The 27898-nt window shown below is 35.9% G+C and overlaps 1 protein-coding gene and 1 long non-coding RNA gene across 3 annotated transcripts in view; one reads left to right on the plus strand and one right to left on the minus strand.

The window, feature by feature from the left end:
- Window positions 1-535: 535 nt before the first annotated feature.
- LOC141551817 (uncharacterized) lies at window positions 536-6264 on the minus strand. The gene is made up of 3 exons (XR_012484971.1): window positions 6089-6264; window positions 5389-5469; window positions 536-2057 (listed from the first exon to the last, which is right to left on the minus strand). It is a non-coding gene; the product is annotated as an uncharacterized LOC141551817 (long non-coding RNA).
- Window positions 6265-6668: 404 nt separating this feature from the next.
- Window positions 6669-27898, plus strand: part of LOC141560814 (piwi-like protein 1) — a 58645-nt gene continuing 37415 nt past the window's right edge. For both annotated transcript variants that reach the window (XM_074299565.1, XM_074299573.1), the window contains exons 1-7: window positions 6669-6734; window positions 8012-8102; window positions 8684-9365; window positions 17450-17575; window positions 19020-19234; window positions 21179-21300; window positions 22282-22365. In XM_074299565.1, the coding sequence (XP_074155666.1) occupies window positions 8025-8102; window positions 8684-9365; window positions 17450-17575; window positions 19020-19234; window positions 21179-21300; window positions 22282-22365 (1307 nt within the window). In that variant the 5' untranslated portion in view covers window positions 6669-6734; window positions 8012-8024. The remainder of the gene's footprint in view (window positions 6735-8011; window positions 8103-8683; window positions 9366-17449; window positions 17576-19019; window positions 19235-21178; window positions 21301-22281; window positions 22366-27898) is intronic.

Here is a 27898-nt window from a genome sequence, read left to right on the forward strand (position 1 = left end):
ACTGAGAATGGCCAAGAAATCTGAGATTTTCAGGATTATATCTCTCTTTGGGGTGGATGGATAACAAATGATTAGATGCATAAAGGTTCTTATATTTTGTTTATTTCCTCTGCCACAGGAAATTATCTTTGAACTGGGAAAATAAAAATAGTTAATACTAAATTGGTCACTTCTCAAGATTCCCATAATTTTCATCCCAGCAACCAAAATCCAAATAAAACACCTTTTGAAGGACTGAATAATCAAGATAAATCATTAGCTATATTTTGGAGGATGAAAGGAGAGAGAGGAAACAGGGAGAGGTGGGGAACAGTGTTCCAGCAAAACTCTGCATAAGTGAATCCCCCACTGTAATATTGCTTTTCTAGGCTTGTGAGATTTCCTGAGTTTTTCATCTATTTCTTCATTCTTTTAAAGAGGGCCATAATATACCCTGATGGTAATATGATTTCTATTTATGCTTCAATGATCTTCATCTAATTGTTCTTTACTATACTTTCCAATGCTGCTTTTAAAAATTGCTCACATATAAACATTTTTTAATTAAAGATTTTTATTTTTAAAACATATGCATGGATACATTTTTTAAACTGATCCTTGCCACACCTTGTATTCCATTTTTTCTTCTCTTCCCTCTACCCTCCCAGTTGATAAGTAATCCAATACTTATATACATCTTAATATATATAACAATGTTACTCCCACTCTCTCCAAACTGTTTTAACTACCTTGTTACTTTTGAATAACATAGCCTTCCAAAGCCATATTCCAGCGGATTTCATCCTGTCAAATATCAATGGTATCTTAAGGTCAATTTTATTTCTGTGTCAGGATCTCTAGTCCATCTTTAGACTATTTTTTTGTATGCCTGTATACAAACATTAAAGAACTGGGATTTTACTACTTGTTCCTTTCTTGGATTTTGTTGCTTGTGAAATGGCCACTTTCACTAATAGTATTTTTCCATTACAACTGTTACAACTATTTTCTCTGGCATATAGTTTATACATATCTTTATTCTATTATTTTTCAGTTTAAGTCCTTTTCATCAGATTTATAAAACCTTAGGCAAGTACAGTCTTACTAACCCTCATTAAATATATTGCATCTCAATCCAGCAGCTTATCATTCCTTTATTTTAAGCTATGATACAGAAAGACAAATGCTATCTCAGATATCATCTTTTTTTAACTACTTCTTCACTTACAATTTACCTTTTCTACTCTGCTTCCCTTTCTTTCACTGAGGAGCAACATTAAAAATACCACATTGGATTATAGATTTTAAACTGTAAGGGACAAAGGTTATCTTGTCCAAATTCTCATTTTATAAATGAGAAAACTTGGGCTCAGGAAAGTTAAGTTACTTGTCTAAATTCACACAAATACTAAGTAGAGTCAGAATTTGAACTTGAGTCTCTTGATTCTAAATCCAGAGATACCTTTACTAATGTTTTCTTCTGCTAGGTATTATTTGTTTCAATATAAATTATGCATAATGGGTAGTACTCTTCCATCTTGACAAATTTTAGAAGACTATCAGGTCATAGATACCTGCTCCAGCATGACAACTTAGCTCTCTTGTAAATAGTTGCCTCTGTACTCTTCAGGGAGTCAACAACTACCACTATTCTTTTCTTCCTTTGAGGTTTGTTTTGTGTGATCTCTCATTAAAAAAAAAAGTACTTATTTATCTAATTTGTCATTCCTTGGAGTTCAAGCAAATGCTTCTTTTTCCCTCCTAAAGGAGCTTCAAATTTGTTTCTAAATATTCAGTGGACTTTTTCTCTCCCTTCTTCATGGGATGTTCTTCCCTCCTCTGACCTCCTAACAAGGATCAGGATTTCCTTCTCCTCTCTCTTTGGGTCCTTTGCTCATTGAAGCCCTTCAATTTTTCTCCCCCCTTAAAGAAATATTTCATTGTCCTTAAGTGCATGGAAATCAGAGAAGTATTCTTAAAGTCCCTTTGCTTTATGTAGGCAGGAAAAGTAGTTTGTTGTTGTTCACATCTATTGGTTTATAGCTTGAGCTTGCATTGAAGTCATTTAGGGACTGAATCTACAAAAACAGAATTAAACTATTACTAGGGAAATATCCAAATACAGTAAATTTGAACAAAGGAATAACTTTCATTATGGTGACAGCTCCATTTTTAACAAATCCATTGCAAAATAAGTCAAATCACTACCTACTACATAAATCTTCCATATTTATGAAGTTTGCTTTATTCTTGATAATGTGATGGAGTAAGAATGTTACACAGGGAAGCATACTGATCAAAATAGCTGATTGAAGAGGTGAAAGAAAAAAGTCATAAGTAGCACAAAATAACTGCATTTGAAGTTATATTCTAATTTCAATAAACATGTATTCATTGATTATATAATATATAGATCACTGAGTCCTATTCTAAGAGTTACAAAGTTTAGGAAAAAAAACAATTCCTTAATGAGACACATAGAAAACTGTAACAACACAAAATAGTAATACTACAAGAGCTAGTTTTTATTTGTCCTGGATCTATTGACAATTAATAGGGAAACCCTTGAGCAAATTTTTTCAGTTTTGTAAAATTTCCCCAGTCCTTGAACTCTTTTCTTACTCCCTTTCTTGACCATAATCCCTTCCTACTTCTGCTCCAAAACTTTCTCATGTTCTGGTTTTTTTAATCATATAAAAATATAATAGGGAAGATCTCAACAATCCTTTCTACAAATTAACTGGAATTTCTACCCTGAACCATTCTTAGTAACATGTTAGATGAGCTAGCCAAGAGCATTTCAAGCCGATTATATTTAATTGATGAGGAACAATTAAGGTGGTTAGCAGATCAGTCTTTGAATCGGGAAAACCTGGGTTCAATTCTTGCTTGTAACAAAGCACAGGTAAGAAAAACAAATGGCCACATCTGACAACGTTTGTTTCATTCTATACTTTCATTCTAGACGGTTTAGGCTAGAAGTGTCAAATTTGCTGCCTGCAATTCAGGAGTACTGTTGGAACCAGATTAAAATTAAATGTTTACCAAAATAAATAAAAATACAATAAAGCATAGATAACATTAGTTTATGTTTTTTTCTTTCTTTCTTTTTTTGGCTAAGGCAATTGGGGTTAAGTGACTTGCCTAGTCACACAGCTATGAAGTGTTAAGTGTTTGAGGTCTGATTTGAACTCAGGTCCTCCTGACTTTAGGACTAGTGCTCTACCCACTGCACCAACTAGCTGCCCCTAGCTTTTGGTTTTCTAAGTTGATACACAATGCTGGAATCCAACAGACTGGCTTTTGTGGGATGAGTGAAAGAGAGGCTCTAAGAGCCCAAGGTGACAGGATGCTGGCAACCTTGGCAATAAAGAAGTTTTGGAGGAGGAATGTTTTGGGAAGGGGAATAAGATGAGTTCTGTTTTAGACATGTTGAGATGTTCAAGAGAGTTTCATAACTACCTCAGCAGAGACTAGTGTTAGATATGTTGATCTTGGAATAATTTGAACAGAGGTGATAACTGAACCATAACAGCTGATAGATATCATTAAGTGAAATAAGAGTTTAAAAAAAAAATTTAAAAAAAGGAACAGAGCAGAATTTTGGAGAACACTACAGACCCAGAGCATCAGCTTCCTTTAAGACTCATCTGAAAGCCTACTTTCTGTAGGAAGTATTTCTTGATCTTACCAAATCATTAATAATTTTCCCTTTCAGATACCCCCATTTACTCTTTGTACGTTCCTAATTATGGACATGCTGTCATCCCAGCAAGCTTGTTGAGGGCAGGGACTCTCACCTACCCCCCACTTTTTGTATATTTTTTTTGTATATTCAGCCCTTAGTGTATTAACTGGAACATAGTAAGCACTATGATGCTTGTTGACTGATTAACCCTCCCAGGAATGTGTCACCTGAAAATATGATGAGCATAAACAATACAGGGCCAACCTCAAATTCCTGGGATTCTTCTACAGAATTGGTTCAAGATCAGAATGGCAGGAAGGATTTTTTGTAACTTCCAAAAACAAAAAAACCCAGGATCTATCCAAGTTTTTTTTTCTTTATTTATGGAACAAAGGATTTTACCATTTAAAAAAAATAGTTACTATCCCATTAGTTGGAGAAATAGCTAAGGGCACTGGAGTAAATCAATTCTGTTCTATGTTAAGTTAACCTCACGTGGAAAGGGTTTTTCTTCCTTGTTAAAATATATTTTCAGTTACCAGCCATATGACAGGAAGTATTTTGGAGGAACTGACCTCCTAAAATCACACTAACCCTACTCTGCTTAATCTGGTACACAGTAAGCCCTTAAAAAATGCTTATACAATCAATGACCCAGCCCTTAGGCTGAAAAAGATGCTGGCCCTGAAGGCAATTGTGGAATAAAAGATTCTTCTTTGGAACAAAAAAGTTTCCTTTTAAAAAATTAATTTCAGTCATCATATATTGTTGGGGAAGCACTGTTGAGGAATACATCCTGGGAATTACAGTATGCTTATTTTGCTAGCTCTGAAGCTTACTGGACCATTTAATTTTTTTCCTTGTTAAAAAGGAAATTCAATCAACATTCATCAGGTGGGAAGTTATTTGAAAAGCATTCAATTCTGAAATCACACCAGGCCCAGTCTGTTGCCCCTGAAAGCAATCATAAGAGTAAAAGGCTTTTCCTAATTGGATTCAACTGCTGACTGTATCCTAGTTAACAAGAAGATTCAACAACCAGCCACTAACTAGGGAAGAGTCTGGGGCACACCCATAACTGAAAAGGACATTAGGTCTACTTTGTCCAGAATCACCCAGTGTTGGAGCTGGTGGTGTAAATGAGAGGCAACTAAGCATAACTGTAGTCTTGGAATAAGGAAATTCTGAATTTGAACCCTGCCTCAGATTTTTACTAGCTGTGTGATCCATCTTTATTTTTTAATTAATCAAATAAATGAGGAAAAAAAAAAATGAAAGGATTAGAATACCTTAAAGGTGGGGCAGCTAGGGGGCGCAGGGAATAGAGCACTAGCCTTGAATTCAGGAGGACCCGAGTTCAAATCTGGTCTCAGACACTTAACACTTCCTAGCTGTGGGACCTTGGGCAAGTCACTTAACCCCAGCCTCAGGAAAAGAAAAAGAAAAAGAAAAGGAAAAAAAAAAAAAAAAAAGAATACCTCAAAGGTTCCTTTTTCCAGCCCTAAACTTGTGATGTTGTGAGATCCAGTTCCTAGATTTAGAGGAAGAAAGAGTAGGCTAGCGAAGTATCAAGGATCCATGTCTTTTGTCACTAGAGCAGCAGCGCAGGGATTTCAACCCTTGATCTGACCCTAAATCTTTTATTCTTTCCTTTAATAACCACAGGAAAGGTGTCTGTGGTGTTTCCAGAACTTACCGCGCTAATTTCAGTTGATACTCACCACAGCCCATTGGGATAAGCGGGCTATTACTGCTACTTCAGAGATCCTTCTCTGTAAATGACTCCAAAGCTGAACAACTTTCTAAAGGGGGTTTGGGAGGGAGGAAATAGGACAGAGAATGAGAAATGTAGGAAAAGGTGAAGGAGGGGATGAAGGAGAGGAGGAAGGGAAAAAAGGAGGAAAGGGGAAAGAGAAGGAGAAGAGGGAGGAAAAAAGAGGGAGAAGGAATAGGAGGGGAAAGAGGGAGGGAGACGAATTGGAAAGGGAGGGAAAGAGAAAGGAAAAGAGAGGAGAGAAAGGGAAAATTAGAGAGGGGGAGGAGAGAACAGAAACGAAGGAGGGGAAGGGAGGAGGGAAAGGGAGAGCAAAAAGGGAGAGGGAAATGAAAGAGGAGAGAGACAGGAAAAAGAGGGGAAGGGGAGGAGAGAGGGGAAAGAGGAGCAAAGAGGGGAGATGAACCATGGAAAACAAGAGGAAGAAGGAAAAGAGGAAGGAAAAGAGGGGCAGGGGAGGAGGGAGAGAATGGGAGAGGAAATAAAAATGAGAGGAATAAAAGGAGCTTCTTCGCACATTCCAATGGGGGAGGGGCAACAAGGGCAGGGTCACACTGACGCTCCCTCCGCCACCTCCTCCCTTTTTTCCAGGCCCACCACATGAACTTTCCGTCAGGATTTTCGGAGCTTCAATGTTCACCTCTTACCTAGGCCTGTCAGGCCGGGCTTGCCTAGATGGGCTTCCTCACAGCCACATCGTTTTCCGGGCCAGCGGCTCCGGCTCCGCATGAAAGCCGGGAAGGGCCCTTCCTTACCCAGAACGCGAGCTTCTCCTCGCCTCGCCGGGGCCCCAGCCTCCCCTCAGTTCCTCCTCACGCTACCCTTCCTCAGGGTTCGGCCTCTTTGAACAAGAGCGGGAGACGCCAGGCCGAGGCAGCCAATCAGGACAGCACGAACGCTTGGGGGCGGGGCCTCCCGGCAGGGCCGGATAGAGGATTCGTCTCTCACAAGATCCACGTGGGATATGTCCATCCGCGCGGGGAAGAAAAAGAGATCTTAGATCTAGATACTCCTGTCGGGCCCAGTGAGGCGAAGTCCTGAAGTATCACGGCTAGATTGTACGAGGTGGATGCCTTGGAATTTTCCAAAAGAAAAAAGAGGGGAAAATAACCCCATACGAAGGTCTTGGAGGATAGGAAGTGGCGGAGTAATCGAAGTGTTGGGCACGAGGCAGGTGTTATAATTAGAAGGGCTGTAAAAGGGCTGAGGAGGCGGCGTCTGCCTCGCGTGGACGTGAGAGGGGTGGGACGCTGGGAGGCAGAGAAGGAAGAGGAGAAGTGACTTATTTTATTAGTGAGTTCTGTTTGAAACCCCCTCCCCCTTCTTTTCCGTTTTAGGCATGCACTAGAACCCAAGGGGCTGTTGGGAAGTATCCTAGCATTCAGTGGATCTGGGTGGCTCAGGAGAGCCTTAATTCATTAACTCCTCTCCCCTGGTGCGTGGGGCTGTTTAAAGAGTCTCCCTTCCCCCACCCTGTAGAAGAATATTGAGAGTCCCAAGGGGTTTCTCACATACACATCCCACAGAGCTCATGACGCCTTCCCTCCGTGTATTCCTCCCCCAGTAGCAGAATTCTTTGTCTTGTGTCTATTCTGTGAACCTTCCAACTCTGTGGGGGAAAAAAGTACTATTGCCATTATTAACAGCCATTTTACAGATGAAGAAACTGAGGTTCTTCAGTTTAGGTTCAGTAAGATAACCGGGGTAAGTGTGCATCCTGTAGATTCAGACCAGGGTTTTCCAGAATAAAGCGCTCTCAAGTCCAGCGCAACATGTGGACATCCTGAGCTCCGATTGGAGGATATTTAAAAAAAAAAAAACAAACAACAACAAAAAAACCCTCACTCTGACTCTGCCCCTTTGCCATAACCGGGGGGGGGGAGGGGCGGGGGGGGAGGGGGCATAAACGTCCTCAGCGGCTGCAGTTTGAGTACCCCCTGGATTGTATGATGGAATGGATTTCAGAATAATTGAATTCAGAACTCGTGATCATGGGCAAATTACTTAAACCTGAACTTTTCTCGGTGCTGGTTTTCTTATTTGTAAAATGAGTTTAAATTAGACGTTTCTAAGATTCTTCCTAAATCTTTTTTTTTTTTTTTCATAAAACCAAAAGTTGATCAATTAGAAATAAGGGTTAGTCAAGTTTTTTAGCTTGAATTTTCTTTTATGACAAAGGACATAATTCCATGATGTCATGACCAATTTTCAGTCCTTGTGCCCCAAATCCTAAAACTAATGGGGGGGAGGGGAATCCTCGTTAAAATAAATAATTTAATGATGATTTCTTTATAAGATGTTTTTATTTTAATATAGAATTGAAATAAATCCTTTCAGGATTCTAGTTGCCACCTTAAACCTTATTTTAAAAAAGCCTCTCCCCTCCCCCTTATGGTAAGTTACCTATGGTGATTGGAATGCTTTGTCCTAAGTGAAAAGGGTTACTGTGGTGTGTGTGTGTGTATTTGGTAAATACATGTTCTTCAAAAGTTCATTTTGAATATTTAATCAAAATTAGAGAAACTCAAGTATTGAGGAAAACTTAAATATATTATATTGCTCATTTTTAGAGGGAAAAAAAAAATGAGGGGTCGAGCCAGGAAAGGTGGAATGGCAAGAGGAAGGCCACCAAGGGAAGCCCAGAGTGGTGCTCCTGTGGAAGTGAGTGCTCTCATTTCTGTAAATATAGTCACATTGAGAACCATCCATCCATAATTTTCTGCTGGGCATGTTTGGGAATTTAGTATCCCTTACCTATTGAGGATAAATGGGGCTAATTTGAATATTATATATGGGACCTGTACCAGTAGTTAGCAGTCCTACTGCTCTCCTTCCAATTAGCAACTCCCTTTGTAATTGTTGTTTGTAATTCTATATTCCCAGTGATTCCATATATTCCCTATACTTGCTTTCCAAGTCATTTGACTACAGTAACATGATGCATGTTTGCTTATTTAGAACCCTATTTTCCAGACAGGGATTTCTATGAGAGAATTCCAATGGTAGCTCATGTTATTTTTCTCTTCTGAAAATATTTAAATGAGGAATTGAGCAGAAGTTTACTGATGTACAAATAGTTTTAACTTCCTTTGTTTGAAAATTCTCATGCTGTGTCTTCCTATTCTAGGGATAATTTGAATTTGTTATTTTAAATATAATTTTTTGATTATACAATTGAGTCCTCTACTAACACATGAAATTTAATGGTATTTTTAATTACTATAAATAAATAAAAACTACAGGGTCAGCAATGTGATACTAGGAGGTTTAGGTATCGACAATGGCAGCGAACTCCAGAACCAGCTCCAGAACCGGCTCCAGAACCAGTTCCTGTTTCAGGTCCAACCACAATTCCAGCTGTAGAAGTGACTCAGGCAGCAACATTGACTCAGGCACAAGGTGGAGCAGAAACTTTGACTTTGCCATCACCACCACCAGCAGCAGCAGCAGCAGCAGCTAGGGCATTAACTTGGTCAGAAAGGGTGGCTCAATCACTAGGACGGGCTCGGACACCAGCACAGGCTCGGGCACCCATACGCATGCCACCACCAACTGGAGTATCGGCCCCGGCGCCTCGGGCATCCACCCCGGCCCCGGCGCCTCGGGCATCCACCCCGGCCCCGGCGCCTCGGGCTTCCACCCCGGCCCCGGCGCCTCGGGCTTCCACCCCGGCCCCGGCGCCTCGGGCTTCCACCCCGGCCCCGGCGCCTCGGGCTTCCACCCCGGCCCCGGCGCCTCGGGCTTCCACCCCGGCCCCGGCGCCTCGGGCATCCACCCCGGCCCCGGCGCCTCGGGCTTCCACCCCGGCCCCGGCGCCTCGGGCTTCCACCCCGGCCCCGGCGCCTCGAGCAAGTGAGCTTGTTAGGCATGAAGAGCCAAGAGGGGCAGAAGGAGGAGCTGAAGAGGGAGCAAGCGCATTTCCAGGTGATGTTTTAGGGTTAGGATTAAACAATTCTGAGATTCTATTGGGTTTTTTATTTATTTTTTTATTTTTAACATTCATTTAAGATAATTTGAGGTCAAAATTCTTTTCTTCCCTCCTCTCTGTCACCTATTAAGAAGGCAAAAAATGAGATGTTAATTATACAATGTGAAATCATGCAAAATACTTCCATATTAGCCATGTTGCAAAAAAGCAAAAAAAAAAAAAAAAAAAAAGGCAAAAAAAGAAAAAAAAAAGAAAATGAAAAAATTATACTTTAATCTTCATTCAGACTCACTTCTTTCTCTGGAGGTAGATAGCATTTTCATTTTAAGTCCTTCAGAATAGTCTTGATCATTGTGTTAGTCTGAATAGCTAAGTCATTTACAGTTGATCATTGTACAATATTAGTTACTGTGTAGATGATTCTCCTGGTTTTGCACGCTTTACTTTGCATTGGTTCATGTCTTTTTTTTTTTAATCATCTTGCTAATCATTTCTTTAAAAAAAAATCATTTCTAAGAGTATAATATTAATTGCATTATTATCATACTACAACTTGTTCAGTCATTCCCCAATTGATGGACAGCCCCTCAATTTCTAATGCTTTGTATCACAAAAGACCTGCTATTGAAATTTTTGTACATATAGATTTTTTTCCCTTTTCTTTGATCTCTTTTGAGCTATAGATCTAGAAATGGTACTGATAGTCAAAAGGTACACACAGCTTCATAGCCTTTTGTATATAGTTCTGAATTGCTCTCCAGAATGGTTAGATCAGTTCACAATTCTATCAGAAGTTCATTTCAGGGTCCCAATTTTTCCACATCTCCTCCATTTGTCCTTTTCCTTTTCTATCATTTTAGCCAATCTGATAGGTATGAGGAGCTACCTCAGTTGTTTTAATTGGCATTTCTCTACTCCCTAGTTATTTACAGCATTTTTTTTTTTTATGTGATCATGGATAACCTTAATTTCTTCATCTGAAAACTGCCTGTTCATGTCCTCTGACCCAATTTCAATTGGAGAATCACTTAAATATATAAAGAATCAAGACAACTTCATAAGAATATGAGAAATAAGACTTTATCAGAGAAACATAAATTTGTAAATTTGTCCCCAGGTTTTTCCTTCTAATCTTGGTTGTATTGGATTAGTCTGTACAAAAACTTTTAAATTTGATGTAATCAAAATTACCCATTTTATTTCCTATAATCCTTTCTTGTGTGAACATAAAGTTTTCTCATTTCCATAGACTTGACAGGTAAAATTTTCCATGTTCCCCTAATTTGCTTTTAATATCAATCTTTACATTTAAATCTTTTGTTCATTTTGACCTTATCTTGGAATATGATTGAGATGCTGGCCTAAGCCTAGATTGTGCCAAACTACTTTCCAGTTTTCCCAGTGGTTTTGGTCAGATTGTGAGTTCTTGTACCAAAAGCTTTGATTTTTAGGGATTATTAAACACTGTATTATCATAGTTGTTTACTATCATGTATATAGTATACCTAATCTTTTCTGCTGTTCTTCCTTTCTGTTTCTTAGCTAGTATATTATTTTGATGATTACTACTTTGTACAAAAGTTTTTAGATCTGGTATGGCTATGCAATCTTCCTTTACTTTTTTCATTGCTTTCCATTGATATTCTTGACCTTTTGTTTTTCTAGATGAATCATTTTTCTAGCTATGTAAAATAATTTTTGGTAGTTTGATATAGCATTGAATAGGGTAGGTAGAATTGTCATTTTATTATATTGACTTGGCCAACCCATAAATAATTTCTCTAGTTGTTTACATCTATTTTTACTTTTGTGAAAAATATTTTGTAATTTTGATCACATAGTTTGTGGGCTTATCTTAGTAGGTGGACTCTTAATATTTTATATTGTCTACAATTATTTTAAGTGGAATTTCTTTCTCTTTTTGCTGGATTTTATTGGTAATATATGGAAGTGCTGATGTTTTCTAAGGGTTTATTTTAGTTGATTCCCTAGAATTCTTTATCAAATCTTCTGCAAAAAATGATAGTTTGTTTCCTCACTGAATATTCTAATACCATCAATTTCTTTTTTTCCTTATTACTATAACTAACTTTTTTTCTAATACACTATTGATGTCAGCTTCCTTTTTGAAGGAGATTCTAATGTCCTTGCCCTATTACCAAATGTTCATTCTCTTTAGGTTTTCTTGTATCCCCATTCTCTCTTGTTTCAATCACAGGTACTTTGTATGCATTTGTTATGTTGGAAGTTTACAAGACTTGGGGATAAAAGCCCAAAGAAACAATCTTTACTTGCAATGAACTTATAAACATATACAGCATAAAGTGTTGTAGCTTTATGCTGTATATATGTAGAAAGTGGATAAATACAAATATGTGCTAAGTAGTTGAATAGAACTAGTAGTTTGAAAAGGAAGGCACTAGCAATGTGAAGGATCGGGAAAGGTTTCATATAGAAGATGGAAGTTGAGCTATATCTTAAAGAAAGAGAGGGAATAGCCCATTCCAGGAGTAGGAGATGCCAAAGGCAGAAGCAAGGAGGCAGGAGATCTAATATCTCTGTGCAAAGAGCGGAGAGAAGGCCATTCTAGCTAAATCAGAGTGAATGGTTTGGGAATGGGAAAGCCTATTGAGGGTAAAAAGATAGATTGGGGTCAGTTATGGGGTTATAAAAGCATAATAGAGTTTGTTTTCCCATCAGATTCTTCTCTTAAATACTAACAATTCCTTCTGAATCTGGCTTCTAGATTCAGTCCTTTTTTAAATGTGTGGGGATACCTTAGTACTTAGCAGTGGGCCATCTTTTCTCTCTTTGTATCTCTTCATCACATAAGCACTCATGGGTTTGATTGTCATCTCTATGTAGATGCCTCCCCATTCTCCATATCCAACACACATTTTTCTCATTAGCTCTAGCCTCACAGCAACTGTATGTTATATGTCTGGTATCTCCACTCTTTTATCTTTTTGGTTTATCAAATTCAACATGTCCAAAGCAGAACTCATTAGCTTCTGCCCTAAATTTGTTCTACTCCCTAAATATCCTTGGAGGCACCAGTTTCCCAGGTTCAAAAAAGGGACTCTTCTTAAAACTTCTTCACATGCATTAGCTCCTGCCCATTCAATTCATTTCCAGATTCCATTGAATTTCAAATCTGTTATATTCACTCTATTCACCTAGCTACCACCTTTAGTTCAGATCTTTATGATCTCTCACTTGAACTACAACATCCTCTTAAATATTTTAACTGCTTCTATTCTTTATTCTCTCCCAGTCCATCATCTACACAGTTGCCAACTTATTCCTGAAGCATGACTCCAAGTTGGATTATTTCACTCCCCTGTTCAAGAAACTGTAGATCTCTTAATGTTAGGGTAAAAACACATGTTCTTGTCTGCATTTAAAGCTTTTCACAGTCTGGTACTAGTCCAGATTAGTTTTGTGTCACGGTCTACCATGTCCCCTACTTTATAGTCAGAATATCCTACTTCCTATTTCCCTATACACTCCATTCTGGATTTTAAGCCTTTGCACAAGCTATACTCTCTTCAAGGCTTAGCTCAAATTCTATGCCTTTTACAAAAGGCCATTTCTTATTTCCTTATCACCATATTAATTCATACATAATATATAACATTCATATATATATATGTATATGTATATATATATTTAATTTATTTATCTGTATATAAGTTGTTTTCATCCAGCAGAATAAGTTCCTTTAAGGCAATGACTATTTCATTTGTCTTTCATCCCTGCTATTTAGTACATTATCTTGCATACAGGCATCTGATAAATGTGTTTAATTGGGGAAAATTGTCTTAAAAGATAGAGCATGATAATAACAAGTATAAGAGAAACTTGAAGTAATTTAAACTGGTGATTTTTAAATTGTCATTTCTATGCTTTTGAAAGTAGAACATCAGTAGAATCATGGATGGAAATTGTTCTTATTAAATCTATATTACTTATGCTATCCAGATATATCTTCCTTTCTCTTATCTTGTATTAGAGTTTTCTATTATAATATTATTTGATATCTAGATTTCTTCTGACATGTAGTTAGCTTAAAGGCAGCAAAACCTCTAAGTGATTCAGAATTTCTAGAGGAGAGAGTGAGGTTGTCAACTTTGCATAGCTCTGTCTCCCTGTAATCAAGCAAGTTAAGACATGACATCATTGATCTTTTTAGAGAAGGAACGATAAAGTTGAGGTAGCCACAATGAGGTAGATAAGATGGTTTATATTTAAGGATAAGAAATAGTTATTACAACAGTGAATGAGAACTTTAGACTAGCAGAGGATTTGGGAATTGCTATGGCTAACCAATCAAGATGTTGTGAAATAAATATGGTTCCCATTTTTCACCCATAGGAATCATCAAGCAGAGCAGGAAAACCAATGGAACTTTAAGAGGAAAGATTAGCTTGGATTGACTATACTGTAGACCACAGCAGGGAGAATAACAAGCTATAAACTAAGATGCCACCATATTGTTGAGAGCATTTCAAATCCCAAGCAATAGCATTTCAGCTTTATTTGGCAAGCAATAGGAATCAAAGAAGAACCTACCTAGAAAAGTGAAATTACTAGGCCTATGAATTAGGAAGATTAATATTGTGAAATCAAAATTGAAAGTTGAATGGAGACAGAGAGATATTTAAGAGACCATTGAAATAGTACAGACCAGCAATAATGAGTCTTTAATCCATAATGGGAGAGTCATCAATACAGAAGTAGTAAATGTAAGACATTTTAATATATATTAAAATAAATTGATTTTAGTTGAATATAAATGAGAAAGGAAGATCAAAGAGATCTTAAACATTGGGCATTAGATACTACTGACATAGTAAAGGCAAGAAAGGAAGAAGGATTTTTGGGAGGGAGAGGAGTAAAGGAAAAATATAGATTTTGCACAAGTTCATTTGAGATAACAATAGCATATCAAGTAAGATGTCCTTTAAGCAGATGAAAATTTTAACCCTAATTTCAGAAATAGTTTCTAGAGAATTTTTTGAAGTCACCTTCATAGAAGTAATATTTTTTTTCTTTTTTCCTTTTTTCAAAATATGTGCAAAGATAGTTTTCAGCCTTGACCCTTGCAAAACCTTGTGTTCCATATTTTTTCTCCTCTCACCCCTAGTAATCCAATATAGATTAAGCGTATAATTCTTCTAAACATATTTCTATATCATACTACACAAGAAAAATCAGATCAGAAAGGGAAAAAAGTGACAAAAAACCAAGCAAGCAAACAAAAACAAAAAAGTGATAATACTATGTTGTGATCCACATTCAACCTGATAGTCCTTTCTCTGGATGCAGGTGGCACTATCACAAGTCTGTTGGAATTGGCTTGAATCACCTCATTTTTGAAAAGAGCCAAGCCCATTACAGTTGATCATCACATAATCTTGTTGTTGCTTTATACAATGTTCTCTTGATTCTACTCATTTCACTCAGCATCAGTTCATGTAAGTCTCTCCAGGCCTTTCTGAAATCCTCCTGCTAATCATTTCTTATAGAACAATAATATTTCATTACATTCATTCACTATAACTTATTCAGCCTTACCCCAATTTATGGGCATATATTTGGTCTCCATTTCCTTGCCACTACAAAATGGGCTGCTACAAATATTTTTGCACATGTGGGTTCTTTTCCCTTTTTTATAATCTACAGATCCAGTAGAGAGACTGTTAGATCAAAGGGTATATACAGTTTGATAACTCTTTGGGCATAGTTCCAAATTGCTCTCCAGAATGTTTGGATCAGTTCACAACTTCACCAACGATGAATCATTGTCCGAGTTTTCCCACATCCTCTCCAACATTTATCATTATCTTTGTAGAAGTGATATTTGAAGATCTTATGCCACAATGGATAAAGCAATTGAGTCAAGGATATCTGGGTCTGAATAATATTTTTAACATATATTGTCATCTTGGGAAAGTCACCTAACCTCCCTGACAGCTTAGCTTCCTAATCTGTAAAATGAGAAATTGGATTCAATGATATGGTCTCTTCCAGCTTTAATCTGTGATCCTGTGCTATTTTAAATTTAATTGTCAGACATTTATTTGCCCCATCTACAATCCTATGACTGAAAAAGGAAGTCCATAAACATGCTGGAAAATACTCATATTAAAAAATCAGGAAGAGATTAAGGAGCTAGAGAATGATCATAGACTTTAAAAATGGTGTAGTCTAGATCTTTCCTTTTACAGATAAAAATACTGAGGTGCAGAAAGATTGATTTTTTTTTTTTAAGGTCATGACACCTAAGGAGCAGATCTGGGAGATAGGAAATGTGATGAGAGAAATAGAGGGAGAACAAGGAGAATGTGATGTCCCTAAAGCCAAGGGAAGAGATGGAACATCAGTTGTGTCAAAAATATCAAAAAGTTCATGAAGAATGAAAACTGAGTTAGCATGGATTTGGTGATTAAGTCATTAATCTAGTTCTCTCTGCCTCTTTCACAGTACATTCTGTAACTAACAAAATTTTCCTTCATTTTAGAACTCTTCTTCTTTTAGTCCTTTTATCATCTAACAATTCATAGAAGCCAGGTTTCCCACATGATCTGGAATTCTAGCCATCCTTTCCTGCTCTGACCATCCCTTCTTTTACTTTTATAACCCCTTTCAACTCTCCCATCCCCATGTTGGTGCTGCAGAGGCAGCAAAGTTGTCCTTGCTTCCCATTGCAAATTCTATCCTTTTTTCTTTGATGTCTGAGGCTCCTCAGCAAGTTATCTTCCTTTAAAATTCACTATCAAGATTTATCATTGAAATACAGATCATAGTGGCGATTGTCCTGGTCCCCAGATTGTTCTACTTCCTTTCTCTAGGAATTTAGCATCTACCGTGCTGTCTCCTTTACCTTTCTAACTCTTACATTACACTGGGGGACTTCAACATTCATTCATGTTGCTGTTCCCTCAAACATCCTAATCTCCAATTCTTTCATATTTGACCATACCATGATCTATTTCTCAACTCCTCTTCAGCTATATGTAGTGATGGTTCCATTTTAGATTTCATCTCATCAACAAGTGTTCCACTTTTTTGACCCAAAAATCTATTATCTGATGATAATCTTTCATTAATCCCTTTCTCTGTATGTGCTTTATTCTTTTTGGGCTTATTCTTCATTGTGTGATCTCCTGATCTATTTATATTTAAGCCATTACCGATGTCCTGACATCAGTTTACAACCTCTGAGTTATCTGCTCTGGAATGCCTCCTTTCAGTCATCTCTAGTATGAAGAATGTGACTAGAGAGGTGGTTTCCAAATCTTTTGGTCTGGGACCTCCTTTAAATCCTTAAAAGGGATTAAATCCTTTAAATCCTTAAAAAGAAGGTGGGAGATGGCTCAGCATATAGAATGCTATCCTTGGATTCGGGAACCTGAGTTAAAATGTGACCTCAAATGTTTACTAAGCTGTGTAACTCTGGGCAAAGCATTTTACCCTTTTTGCCTCAGTTTCCTCATCTATAAAATTAGCTAGAGAAGGAAATAGCAAGTGTCTTTGCCAAGAAAACCCCAAATGAGGTCACAAAGAGTCAGACATGATTGAGAAATGACTGAACAACAGCTTTCCTGACTCCAGGCCAGTGTTCTATCCACTGAATTTTCTAGCAGTATTAGTATAACAATGCTTGGAGTCAGTCTCAACTGTGGAATTTCAACTCCTGTTCCCTCTACATTCCCTCTCAGAAACTTTGAGTTGCTGTGGCTAAAGAATTCTTGACCTAGATCTCTACCTCTCTCAATCATCTCTATGAAATTTTGTTTCTCCTATTAAAATATAAGCTTCTTGAGGGCAGGGACTTTTTTTTTTGTTTTGTTTTGTTTTGTTTTGTTTTTATTTGTATGCTTAGCTACTAGCACAATGCCTAACACACACTGGGCACTTAATAAATGTCTATTAACTGATTTATTGGTTACTTGCTTTTACTACTTTTCCTTAACAATAAGGGATTGTTTCTTTTTACAAAGTGCCATAAGAACACATGTTATTATAATACAGGTTTATATATTGGCAAATGTTTGACTTTATTTTTTGCAAACAGAAGAAAGTCAAGTTTCAGCAAGATCAAAGGAGCCATCACAGAAGAAACAATCTAGTAGAAAGAATTTACACGATATTGGTGTGAATACTAGGGAAAAACTACATCATTTCATAGAGTGCAAAAGAGGTATGTCCTTTTCTCAGGAGTACGGTATTATCTCTTTTCTCTAGTACTCAGTAAATAGTGGGCAAAATCCAAGTCCCCTTTTTACTTTGTCTAATCTATTTTTTCTTTCTAGTTAAGTCTTTTTTTCTTAGTTAAGTTTTATTAGAGATTGTATAGTATAGTAGATAGAGAGCTGACTTTGAAGCCAACATACTTGGATTCAATCCTTGCCACATAATATCTGGCCCTGAGCAAGACACTTAACTTAGGGCTAACCAGTTAACCCTGATAGTAGGATTGTAAAGTACTGAGAAGATTTCCTGCCTGGATGTATAAAGGGAGGAATTTTTCCACCTACTAATGAGGATTTCTATTTCAATTAAGTCACAAGTCAAGCATCTAACCCTAATCGATTTTATTGTTTAATATGAGAACATACTAGAAGAGTTAGGCCATTATTTGTCCTTACCCCCCATCTGTCATATGGAAACAGAATTTCTACTGTTTGTTTTAAACCTGAAATCCACATGACTCAAGTATTATGATTAACCAAAGGAATATCCCTTTGTTCTTGATCCTGGCTGTATCAAATATCGCCCTTTAAATGAGTTGTCTCACTCATTTTTAGAAATGTTTTTTCTCCGAAGAGGTTTTTCCTTTAAAGGAATTTGATTTTTTAAAAAGTAGGATTAATTTGTAAGAGTGTGCTTTTTTGTTTCTTTGTTTTTATAATGTAAAGTAATTTTAATTAGTGTTACTACTTTGAGATTTTGCTTTAAAGACTGGCTTTGATAGGGAATTTTCACCTTTATTTTGACCATAACTAGAGCATCACACCATTTTAACAAACTATGCTGCTATATTTCTATTCCCTTTTCTATTTCTATTCATGCCTCCTCACTGTCTATGAACTTCCTCCATTAGAACATAAGCTTCTTGAGGTAAAGACTGTGTAGGTTGCTTGTGTTTGTCTAATCTATCAGTGCTTAGCACAGTACCTTTCTCTTAGTAAACACTTAAGAAATGCAAGACTGTCAGCTGAGATATCATTCTCTGACATTTTGTGAAAGAAGGCTGACTGTTTAGACAGCACATTTAAAATATGTGCCAGAGAAAAATAAACCAGTTTGCTATTTTACAGCTGATTTGGCCTAAGTCAAACTTTGAAACATGTAGTTCTTAAAAAATCTTTTGCAGATCTGAGATTTTCATAAGTCTTTTGATACTACTAAATTAGACCTCCGACTAGGTTCATATACTACTAAAGGCATATTTTTATATCCATTCAAATGACTTTTAGATTAGTGTCCTTAAGAATCAGGTTTTGTCCTAAGAATTTCTCTGCTTTTTTGTGCCATTTTTTAGCCTTGAGTCTTAGAAAGATGTCCAGTTAGATTAGAAATGATGGAGAATAAGAAATAGACTTGATGTCTCACAAGCTGTCAAATCTGACTCAATCTTTCAGGTACTTCAGGGACAGTAGTCCACTTGAAGACAAATCATTTCCGGCTGACATCTCTTCCCCAGTGGGCATTGTACCAATACCATGTTGACTTCAACCCACAGATGGATTCCAAAAGACTCCGTTCAGTTTTACTTGATACACACAAACAACTCCTAGGAAAACGCTATTCTTTTGATGGTACAATATTATTTTCATGCCATAAGCTACAAAAGAAGGTGAAATCATATTTTTGATTGGCTTTACAGCTTTAGGCTTTTAAAGAAAATGTGGTTCAGTCACTGCAGTTGCTAATAGTGATAAAATATAAATATAATATGAAGTAGTGGTGTAGTCAGTTTTAAGGTGGCTTCCAAAGGTTTTTATTTAATTTAGATTAAAATTCAGGAATACTTATTGTTTTCTTTGTCACTGTTTTTGTATCCTCCATAACCTAACAGGATTGGTAGTCTTAATAAATTATTGTTGATTGATTTAAACTCCTATACTTATGTTAGCACATGCAAATTTGAATAAAAGTTCTTTGCAATAAAGGTACTACATTACTTTAGGCAATAATTTTCCATCATTTCCCCCTGTATCTGATTTGTACAACAAATCTTATTAATTACCTAGTATGGGCAAAGTACTGTGATAGTGATGAAGCACAGGTTCTAGAAGAGCAGTTCAGAATGTGAAAAACTCAAAAGGTTTTATTATAGCCACAAGGAATCCTTTATTTCTTTAAGGGTGCATGGGCTATGTGAGAACCAAAGAGAGAGAGAGGGCAAATATACAGAGTTAGAGAGGAATTGGGAGTCCTAGTTGAGAACAAACTCATGTCTACATGATAGGAACTACATGATAAGGACATAGGAAATGGGATACATTAATACAAGATAAGGAGGGTGCTTTGGTCACAAAGGTAATTTGTAGGGCAAGAGTATTTTTAGTGCACCTGCTCAGGGCCTGGAAAGGTTCCTTATCCTGCAGGATCCTTGCTGATTTAGTAGTTTAAGCAAGCTTTAGTCATGCTGACAAGATAAAAGTCCCTGAAATGTAGTTTCCCTTTGTGTGTTATAAGGTTGTCATTGATTAGAGTTCATATCATTTCTGACAGTGATTGCATCACATAAATAGTAAGCCTGGTTATATCTTGTACTTATATTTTGAAGAACTTTCCTGTGTATTTTGCTTTCTAAGATCTCACTTTTGAAGGACAGTCCATATTTGAGCAGTTTAAGCTGATGTGGTAAATAAATAGCAGCTCTGTGAGTTCATAGCTGGCCTCAGATCTATCTTAGCCATGTCACCCTGGTCACTTAACCTTGTTTGCCTCAGTTTCCTCATCTGTGAAATAAGCCATAGAAGGAAATGGCAAAGTTGGCCAGAAAACCCTAAATGGGGTCATAGAGAGTCATAAATGACTAAAAAAATCTCAACAACAGATAGCTTTTAGATGTTAGACTTTTTTTCAGGAATGTCATTAGTAAGAATTTCTCTACTATTTTCTAACATATAATTTTGGGGGAAAATGGTATAAGTATAAAACCAGGTTTCCTAACCTTACTAATTTCTAAGTCAGTAGCCTTTTAAGTGTCTCTAAGACTAAGCTGCAGAGAAGGTACTTATCTTCAGAAAGAGGGAATTTTCTCATCAGAAGGTTCCCTAAGTCGATGACAGTTTAGAAACAATCTCCTCTTCCTCTTCCTCATCATCACCCCAAACTTATGTTTACATGGCTGATTACATTCTGGATATACATACGATTACTGAAATTTAGGTATGTTCTTTGGTATCATTCTTCATCCCCCAAATTCAAAGTAGAAGCATTTCTAAACTAGACATCACCAGTTCTTTCATTAAACATTTCTTTGAGGTGCATTTTAGAAAGCTAAACTGTATAATTGATTTTTTTTTCTTTTTAAGTTTCTATTACTGGGTTTAGCTATCAAGGCAATTTATTTTTTAATGAAAATAACTTTTAATAGACTATTAAATTTGCCCCAAGGCTGACTCTAAAATGCTTGTAAATCCAGACTAGTTATGGGGGAAAAAGGACTCTACTTCTTGGGAGCATCTCAGAAAAAAAAATTGACTTCATAGTTCTGCTTTACTGTTTGCGTTATTGTGATTTTTTCATTTTGATTATCTATTAAGCATGTTTTTTATTATTTTTTCAGGTTACTGAAGTATTTAGTCAGACACACAGTGGAGAGAATGTGAGGATAACTATCACTTTAACAAATGAACTTCTACCTAATTCATCAGCTTGCTTACAGTTTTACAATATTATTTTCAAAAGGTTTGTTTGATTCTTTTTACTTTCTTGGAACTCAGAACATTGCACCATTAGGTATCGTAAACATTAGTGAAATTGAAGGCATGTTTGCAATCCTTTGTGATTTTTGAAATCCAGACATGTAGGGGTGGTAAAAGATTTTACAGGCTGTTTATTCTCAGTGTAGATGTCAGCTTCCTCTTTATCTCAATAATTTCATGGGAAGGAAGATAGCTCTGGAAGAAGATACTTTTTAGGTATATTTAATAGAGACAAAGTATAATTGCTCTGATTTCCTGCTTTATAGAGCCTGAATTTAATCAGCAATTTCATAGAATCAACGTTGAAAGTGCTGGGTAGATGAGTAATAAGCATAACCTACCTCCTTTCTACAGAGCACTGAGCCAGTTGCTAGTAGAAAGACAGATTTAGGTAAAAACAGGGTTCTTCTGTCTTAGACTTGGAAAGCTAAGTTCAAAATGCCTCAAAGTCCTTCATTAAGTTACTTTACCTCTGTCTTTCTTGGTTTCCTAACCGTAAAATGCGTATAATCATGATAGAAGGGGGGAAAGAGTAAAACATTTATCAAATGCCTGCTAGGTACTAAGCACTGAACTAAGTGCTTTACAATTGTCACAACAACCCTGCTGGTTGGAGGATATTATTATCCCTATTTTAATAGTATCTATCTCCCAGGATTGTTGTAAGGATCAAATGAAATTACTTTTGTGAAGTAGATATATAAATGATAACTATTATTGGGTCTTATTTTGAGAGGGGGAGGTAGTAGACATCATAAGCTAGCACTTCTATAATCATATAAGGTTTATATAGCACTTTATATACAATAACAATTATATATATAATAAATGATAGCATTTCTACAGCACTTTTATTTTTGCAAAACACAATGTTGTCTCAGTTTAATCAGTTGATCTCAATTTCATCTTGGAAATAAAGCAGAGCAAATAAAAATAATAAAACTTTTGTGTTTTTAACTTCTAGGCTTTTGAATATAATGAAGCTTGTACAAATTGGGCGCAATTTTTATGACATTTACAATGGAACAGAAGACTTGAGAGATTTAGGGTTTGTATAACAGGAACAGATAACTATATAGCATTTAACAAAATAGAACACTTCATATTTTCTAAGCAAAAAAGGAGTTTAAAATCTTTCAAATTATGATATTTTATATGTTATAGTTATCATTATATTAAATGCTACAATATCAGCTGGGGATTGATTGGCTCAGTTTTCTAAAAGAATATAATTATTACAGGAAACTGAGCTCTTTTTTCTTTTAGGAGACAGTGTCTAATATTTATTCATCACAAAGTTAATTTTTAATCAGAATAGTAAAGAAAGTTTTACTACAGATATTTGTGGGGAAAAAATTTGATACTTAAAAATGTACTCAAAATAGATATAATTAGACTAGTCAAAAATGAGTCTTTTTCTTTCTTATTTTAAATTTATTGATTTTAGTGTAAAAATTCATTGATCATGGACCTTTCACTTCCTTTAACTTCTATTTGTTATAAACTTGAGAATTTATCTTTTTATAATCAAAACAAATTTGGGTAAATGAAAATCATAAAATATAATATAATAGAATATTAGTCAAAATTGAATGTTATATATGTTGTGAGATACTAATCTAATAAGGATTTTTTTCAACATACTGCCATCCAATTTTCCAAACAATATTTTACTAACTAATTCATCATTCCTTACTTTGATCTTGGATTTTTAAATACCTGATTTATTAAATGCTTTTGATCTAGCTCTTGATTACTTAATCTCTTATATTGAAATTCTTGCTTTTTTCATCTTATACTAGGTGGCTTTAACAATTATGGCTTTATTATAATGCTTTAATGAGATGTGGAATATGAGTACATATTTCTCCTTTTCCCCCTGAAGTTTTGTTATTTTTCTTAATTTCATTTTTCATGGGATTTTTCTTGCTTTGTTTACTCTTATGAAGTATACCCTAATGGTATTTTATATGATATTTCAAATCTACAAATGAATTTATGTAATAGTAAATATTTACTTTTTTTGGCAAGGAAATTAAAGTTAAGTGACTTTATCAGGGTCTCACAGCTGAGGCTACATTTGAACTTGAGTCCTTCTGACTTTCAGAGCCAGTGTTCCATTGAGGCATTTAGTTAAAACCCATCAGTAAGCACTTAGTAAGTATCTGCTATGTATCAAGGATGGGATAAAGCACTAGCAGTACAAAAGATGGCAAAAAAATTAGTTCCAGCCCTTAAGGAGTCACAATTTAATGGAACAACAAGCAAATTAATGTGCACAAAAAAGCTATATTTTTTATTAAAGCTTTTTATTTAGAAAACATATGCATGGGTAATTTTTCTAAAATTGACCCTTGCAAAACCTTCTGTTCCAAATTTTCCCCTCTTCCTCACCCCTCCTCTAGCTGGAAGGTAGTCTAATACATGATAAATATGTTAAAATATATATCAAATCCAATATACGTATACATGTTTATACAGTTATCTTGCTGCACAAGAAAAATCAGATGAAGTCAGAAAAAAACCTGAGAAAACAAAAGGCAAGCAAACAGAGTGAGAATGTTATTTTGTTCTCCACACTAAGTTCCCACATTCCTCTCTCTGGGTGTAGATGGCTCTCTTCATTGAACATTGGAACTGGTTTGAATCCTCTCATTGTTGAAGAAAGCCACATCTGTCAGAATTGATTGTCATATAATTTTTCTGTTGCTATGTACAATAATCTCCTGGTTCTGCTCACTCCACTTAGCATCAGTTCATGTAAATCTCTCCAGGCCTCATTGAAATCATCCTGCTGATTGTTTCTTAGAGAACAATAATATTCTGTAACATTCATATACCATAGTTTATTCAGCAATTCCCCAACTGATGGTTATGCACTCAGTTTCCGGTTTCTTACCACTAAAAAGAGGGCTGCCACAGATATTTTTGCACATGTGTGTCCCTTTCCCTCTTTTAAGATCTCTTTGGGATATAAACCCAGTAGTAACACTGCTGGGTCAAAGGGTATGCATAGTTTGATAACTTCTTGAGCATAGTTCCAAATTGCTCTCCAGAATGGTTGGATCCGTTCACAGTACCACCAACACTGTACCAATGTCCCAGTTTTCCCACGCCCCCTCCAACATTGTCATTCTTTTCTTGTCATCTTAGCCAATCTGACAGGTGCATAGTGTTCTATAAATAAGAGTTCTCTTAATTTGTATTTCTCTAATCAATAGTGATTTGGAGCACCTTTTCATATGACTAGAAATAGTTTCAATTTCTTCATCTGAAAATTGTTCATATCGTTTGACCATTTATCAATTGAAGAATGACTTGATTTCTTATAGGTTTGAGTCAATTCTTTATATATTTTAGAAATGAGGCCTTTATCAGAACCTTTGAATATAAAAATGTTTTCCTAGTTTATTTCTTCCTTCTTATCTTGTCTGCATTAGTTTTGATTATACAAAAACTTTTTAACTTAATATAATCAAAGTTGTCTATTTTGTGATCAATAATGATCTCTAGTTCTTCTTTGGTCACAAATTCCTTTCTCTTCCACAGATCTGAGAGGTAAATAATCCTATGTTCTTCTAATTTGTTTATAATCTCATTCTTTATGTCTACATCATGAACCCATTTCGACCTTATCTTGGTATACTGTGGTATAGGTGTGAATCTATGTCTAGTTTCTGCCATACCAGCTCCAATTTTTCCAGCAGTTTTTGTCAAACAGTGAGTTCTTATCCCAAAAGCTGGGGCCTTTGGATTTGTCAAATACTAGATTGTTATAGCCAGTGATTATTTTGTTCTGTGAACCTAACCTATTCTACTGATTGACTACTCTATTTCTTAGCCAGTACCAAATGGTTTTGATGACTGCTGCTTTATAATATAGTTTTAGATCTGGTAAAGCTAGGCCACCTTCATTTGCTTTCTTTTCATTAATTACCTTGAAAATTCTTGACCTTTTGTTCTTCCAGATGAATTTTGTTGTTATTTTTTTCTAGGTTGGTAAAATAGTTTCTTGTGAGTTTGGTATAGCACTAAATAAATATATTAGTTTAGGTAGTATTGTCATCAAACAAGCTAATATAGGGTAAATAAGAAGTAAATAACAGGGAAAGCATTAGAATTAAAAGGCTTTAGGAAAAGCTTCCTGTAGAAGGTGGGAATTTTTTTTTTTTTTGAAAACAGTCACTTTATTATAAAATTTTTTTTGACAGTATATATGCATGAGTAATTTTTTTATAACATTATCCCTTGTAATCATTTTTCCAAATTATCCCCTCCCTCTCTCTACTCCCTCCCCTAGATGACAGGCAACCCCATATATTTTACATGTGTTACAGTATAACCTAGATACAATATATGTGTGTAAATCCAATTTTCTTGTTGCACATTAAGTATTAGATTCCGAAGGTATAAGTAACCTGGGTAGATAGACAGTAGTGCTAACAATTTACATTCACTTCCCAGTGTTCCTTCTCTGGGTGTAGTTGTTTCTGTCCATCATTGATCAACTGGAAGTGAGTTGGATCTTCTTTATGTTGAAGATATCCACTTCCATCAGAATACATCTTCATACAGCATTGAAGTGTACAGCGATCTTCTGGTTCTATTCATTTCACTCAGCATTAGTTGATGTAAGTCTTTCCAAACCTCTCTGTATTCGTCCTACTGGTCATTTCTTACAGAGCAATAATATTCCATAGAAGGTGGGAATTTTAGATGGAGATTTAAAGGAAGCTTGGGAAGCTACTAGGCAGAGATGAGGATGGAAAGCATTCCAGATATGAGGGATAGCCAATAAAAAGACAAGGAGCCAAGAAAATGAAGTGTCTGGTACATGGAACAGTCAGGAGGTCAATGTCACTGGACTGGAGAGTGCATGTAAGAGATAAGAAGACTAGAAATATAGGAGAGGGACAGGCTCATAAAGCCCAAACAGAGGATTTGGTATTTGATCCAAGAGGCAATGGGGAGCCTTGGGAATTTATTGAATAGGTGGATGACCTTGTCAGCAGCTACAGAAAGGTCAAGGAGAATTAGAACTGAGAAAAGACCATTGGATTTGAGATCATTTGTAACTTAGATTATGAAATTTTTGTAGAATAAGGTTTGAAGTCAGCAAGAGATTTTAAGAAAAAGTAAGAAGAGAAAAATTGGAGGTATTTGATTGTAGTATACTACTTTGTTATGGTGGGTTTAGTTGACCCTTTACATTGAATGAGTCAGGGTGAGAGTGTGTGTGTCTGTATAAGTGTAAGAGCAAGCACAAGTGAGAGCAAGAATGAGAGTCGAAGCAGCAGCAGTTTAATGTTGTAAAGATGGGGAAAGTAGGTAAGTGAGATGGGTGTATAATTTCTTAGCCTCCATTTTTTTTGGGGGGGAAATAGTCTGAGACTTTTTATAAGAGTTTTTTAATAATGTCTTCTTCAAATACTTTGAGGGAGTGATCTCTCAATGCCCTCAGAACTATTCTATCCAATACCACCATCCTCTTTGTTTTCTTCATTTGTCTTAGTGATATTGAAGAAAACAAAGGTGGGAACTTCATCATCTCCTTCCTTGTCCAGTTTAGGCTAATGGATGGATTCTTGCTAGTTGCATTTACTCAGATAGATCTGGGAAAATGTTGGTTCTTCCTTTTCTCAGACAGATGATATGGAAATTCATGTTTCTATAGCCCAGCCTTGATTGTAATGTTTATTTTTCTCATTAATTGTTAATGTCAATTGATCGATACCCTCAGGAATACCTGCTCTTCCCAGGGAATATAAACTGTGAATTCATTGCCTAAGGGGAATTTGGCATTCAAGGGTGGCACTAACCTTTATTATTAATATGCTAGCTTTATTAATAAAATTATTAAATTACCCAGCAATTATGTCTCATGAACTTTGTAAACATCACAAATTTGTGATCTTCAATTGAAATGTGACTTTCTTCAATTTTGCTATTGTCAAAAAGAGTTGATTAAAAATAGACTTCACAGAACTGTTTCTCTTCTCTATTACACTTCATTCAATTTTGTCTTAAAAGCCTTTGGGATGACTTAGTTGCCAAGGTTTTTGTAAACTTTCTCCTTTACTGCTATTTTATCAAGCAACACTGCTTGCTATTATTATTTTTTTTTTTCCATTTTGCTCTGTAAATCTTACAAATGACTTTATACTCTAAATCATGATTGCTGTTGGCAGTTCTTTCCTTTTGGCAAGTAGATTAAGTGTTTGTCTATGTTCTTTTGATCTTTTCCTTGTGACAATTGATTTACATTGGTTAAACACCATTAGGCAATGGTGATAATCTGTGAAAATGCTTTTAAAAATAATTTTGGATTTTTTTTTGGTTCAGCAGAATACTTAAATTTGTTGCCTTGATTTTTACATCTTTTCATTTTTATTCTAGTGTGGTATTGATTTTTTTGTTCTAAAAAAAATCAGTTTTCTGACAATATGTGGAAAGAATTGATTTGAAAATAATTTCTATATCAGTAAGCAGCAAATGCCTGTCATTTAAAATGTAACCATTTTAATATTTTTGGTAATTGTTCTTTCCCTTGCTCAGTACTTTCCAATACTTCTCAAAGAAAG

Source organism: Sminthopsis crassicaudata, chromosome 1, assembly GCF_048593235.1.
Source record: "Sminthopsis crassicaudata isolate SCR6 chromosome 1, ASM4859323v1, whole genome shotgun sequence".
In the NCBI taxonomy this organism is placed as follows: Eukaryota; Metazoa; Chordata; class Mammalia; order Dasyuromorphia; family Dasyuridae; genus Sminthopsis; species Sminthopsis crassicaudata.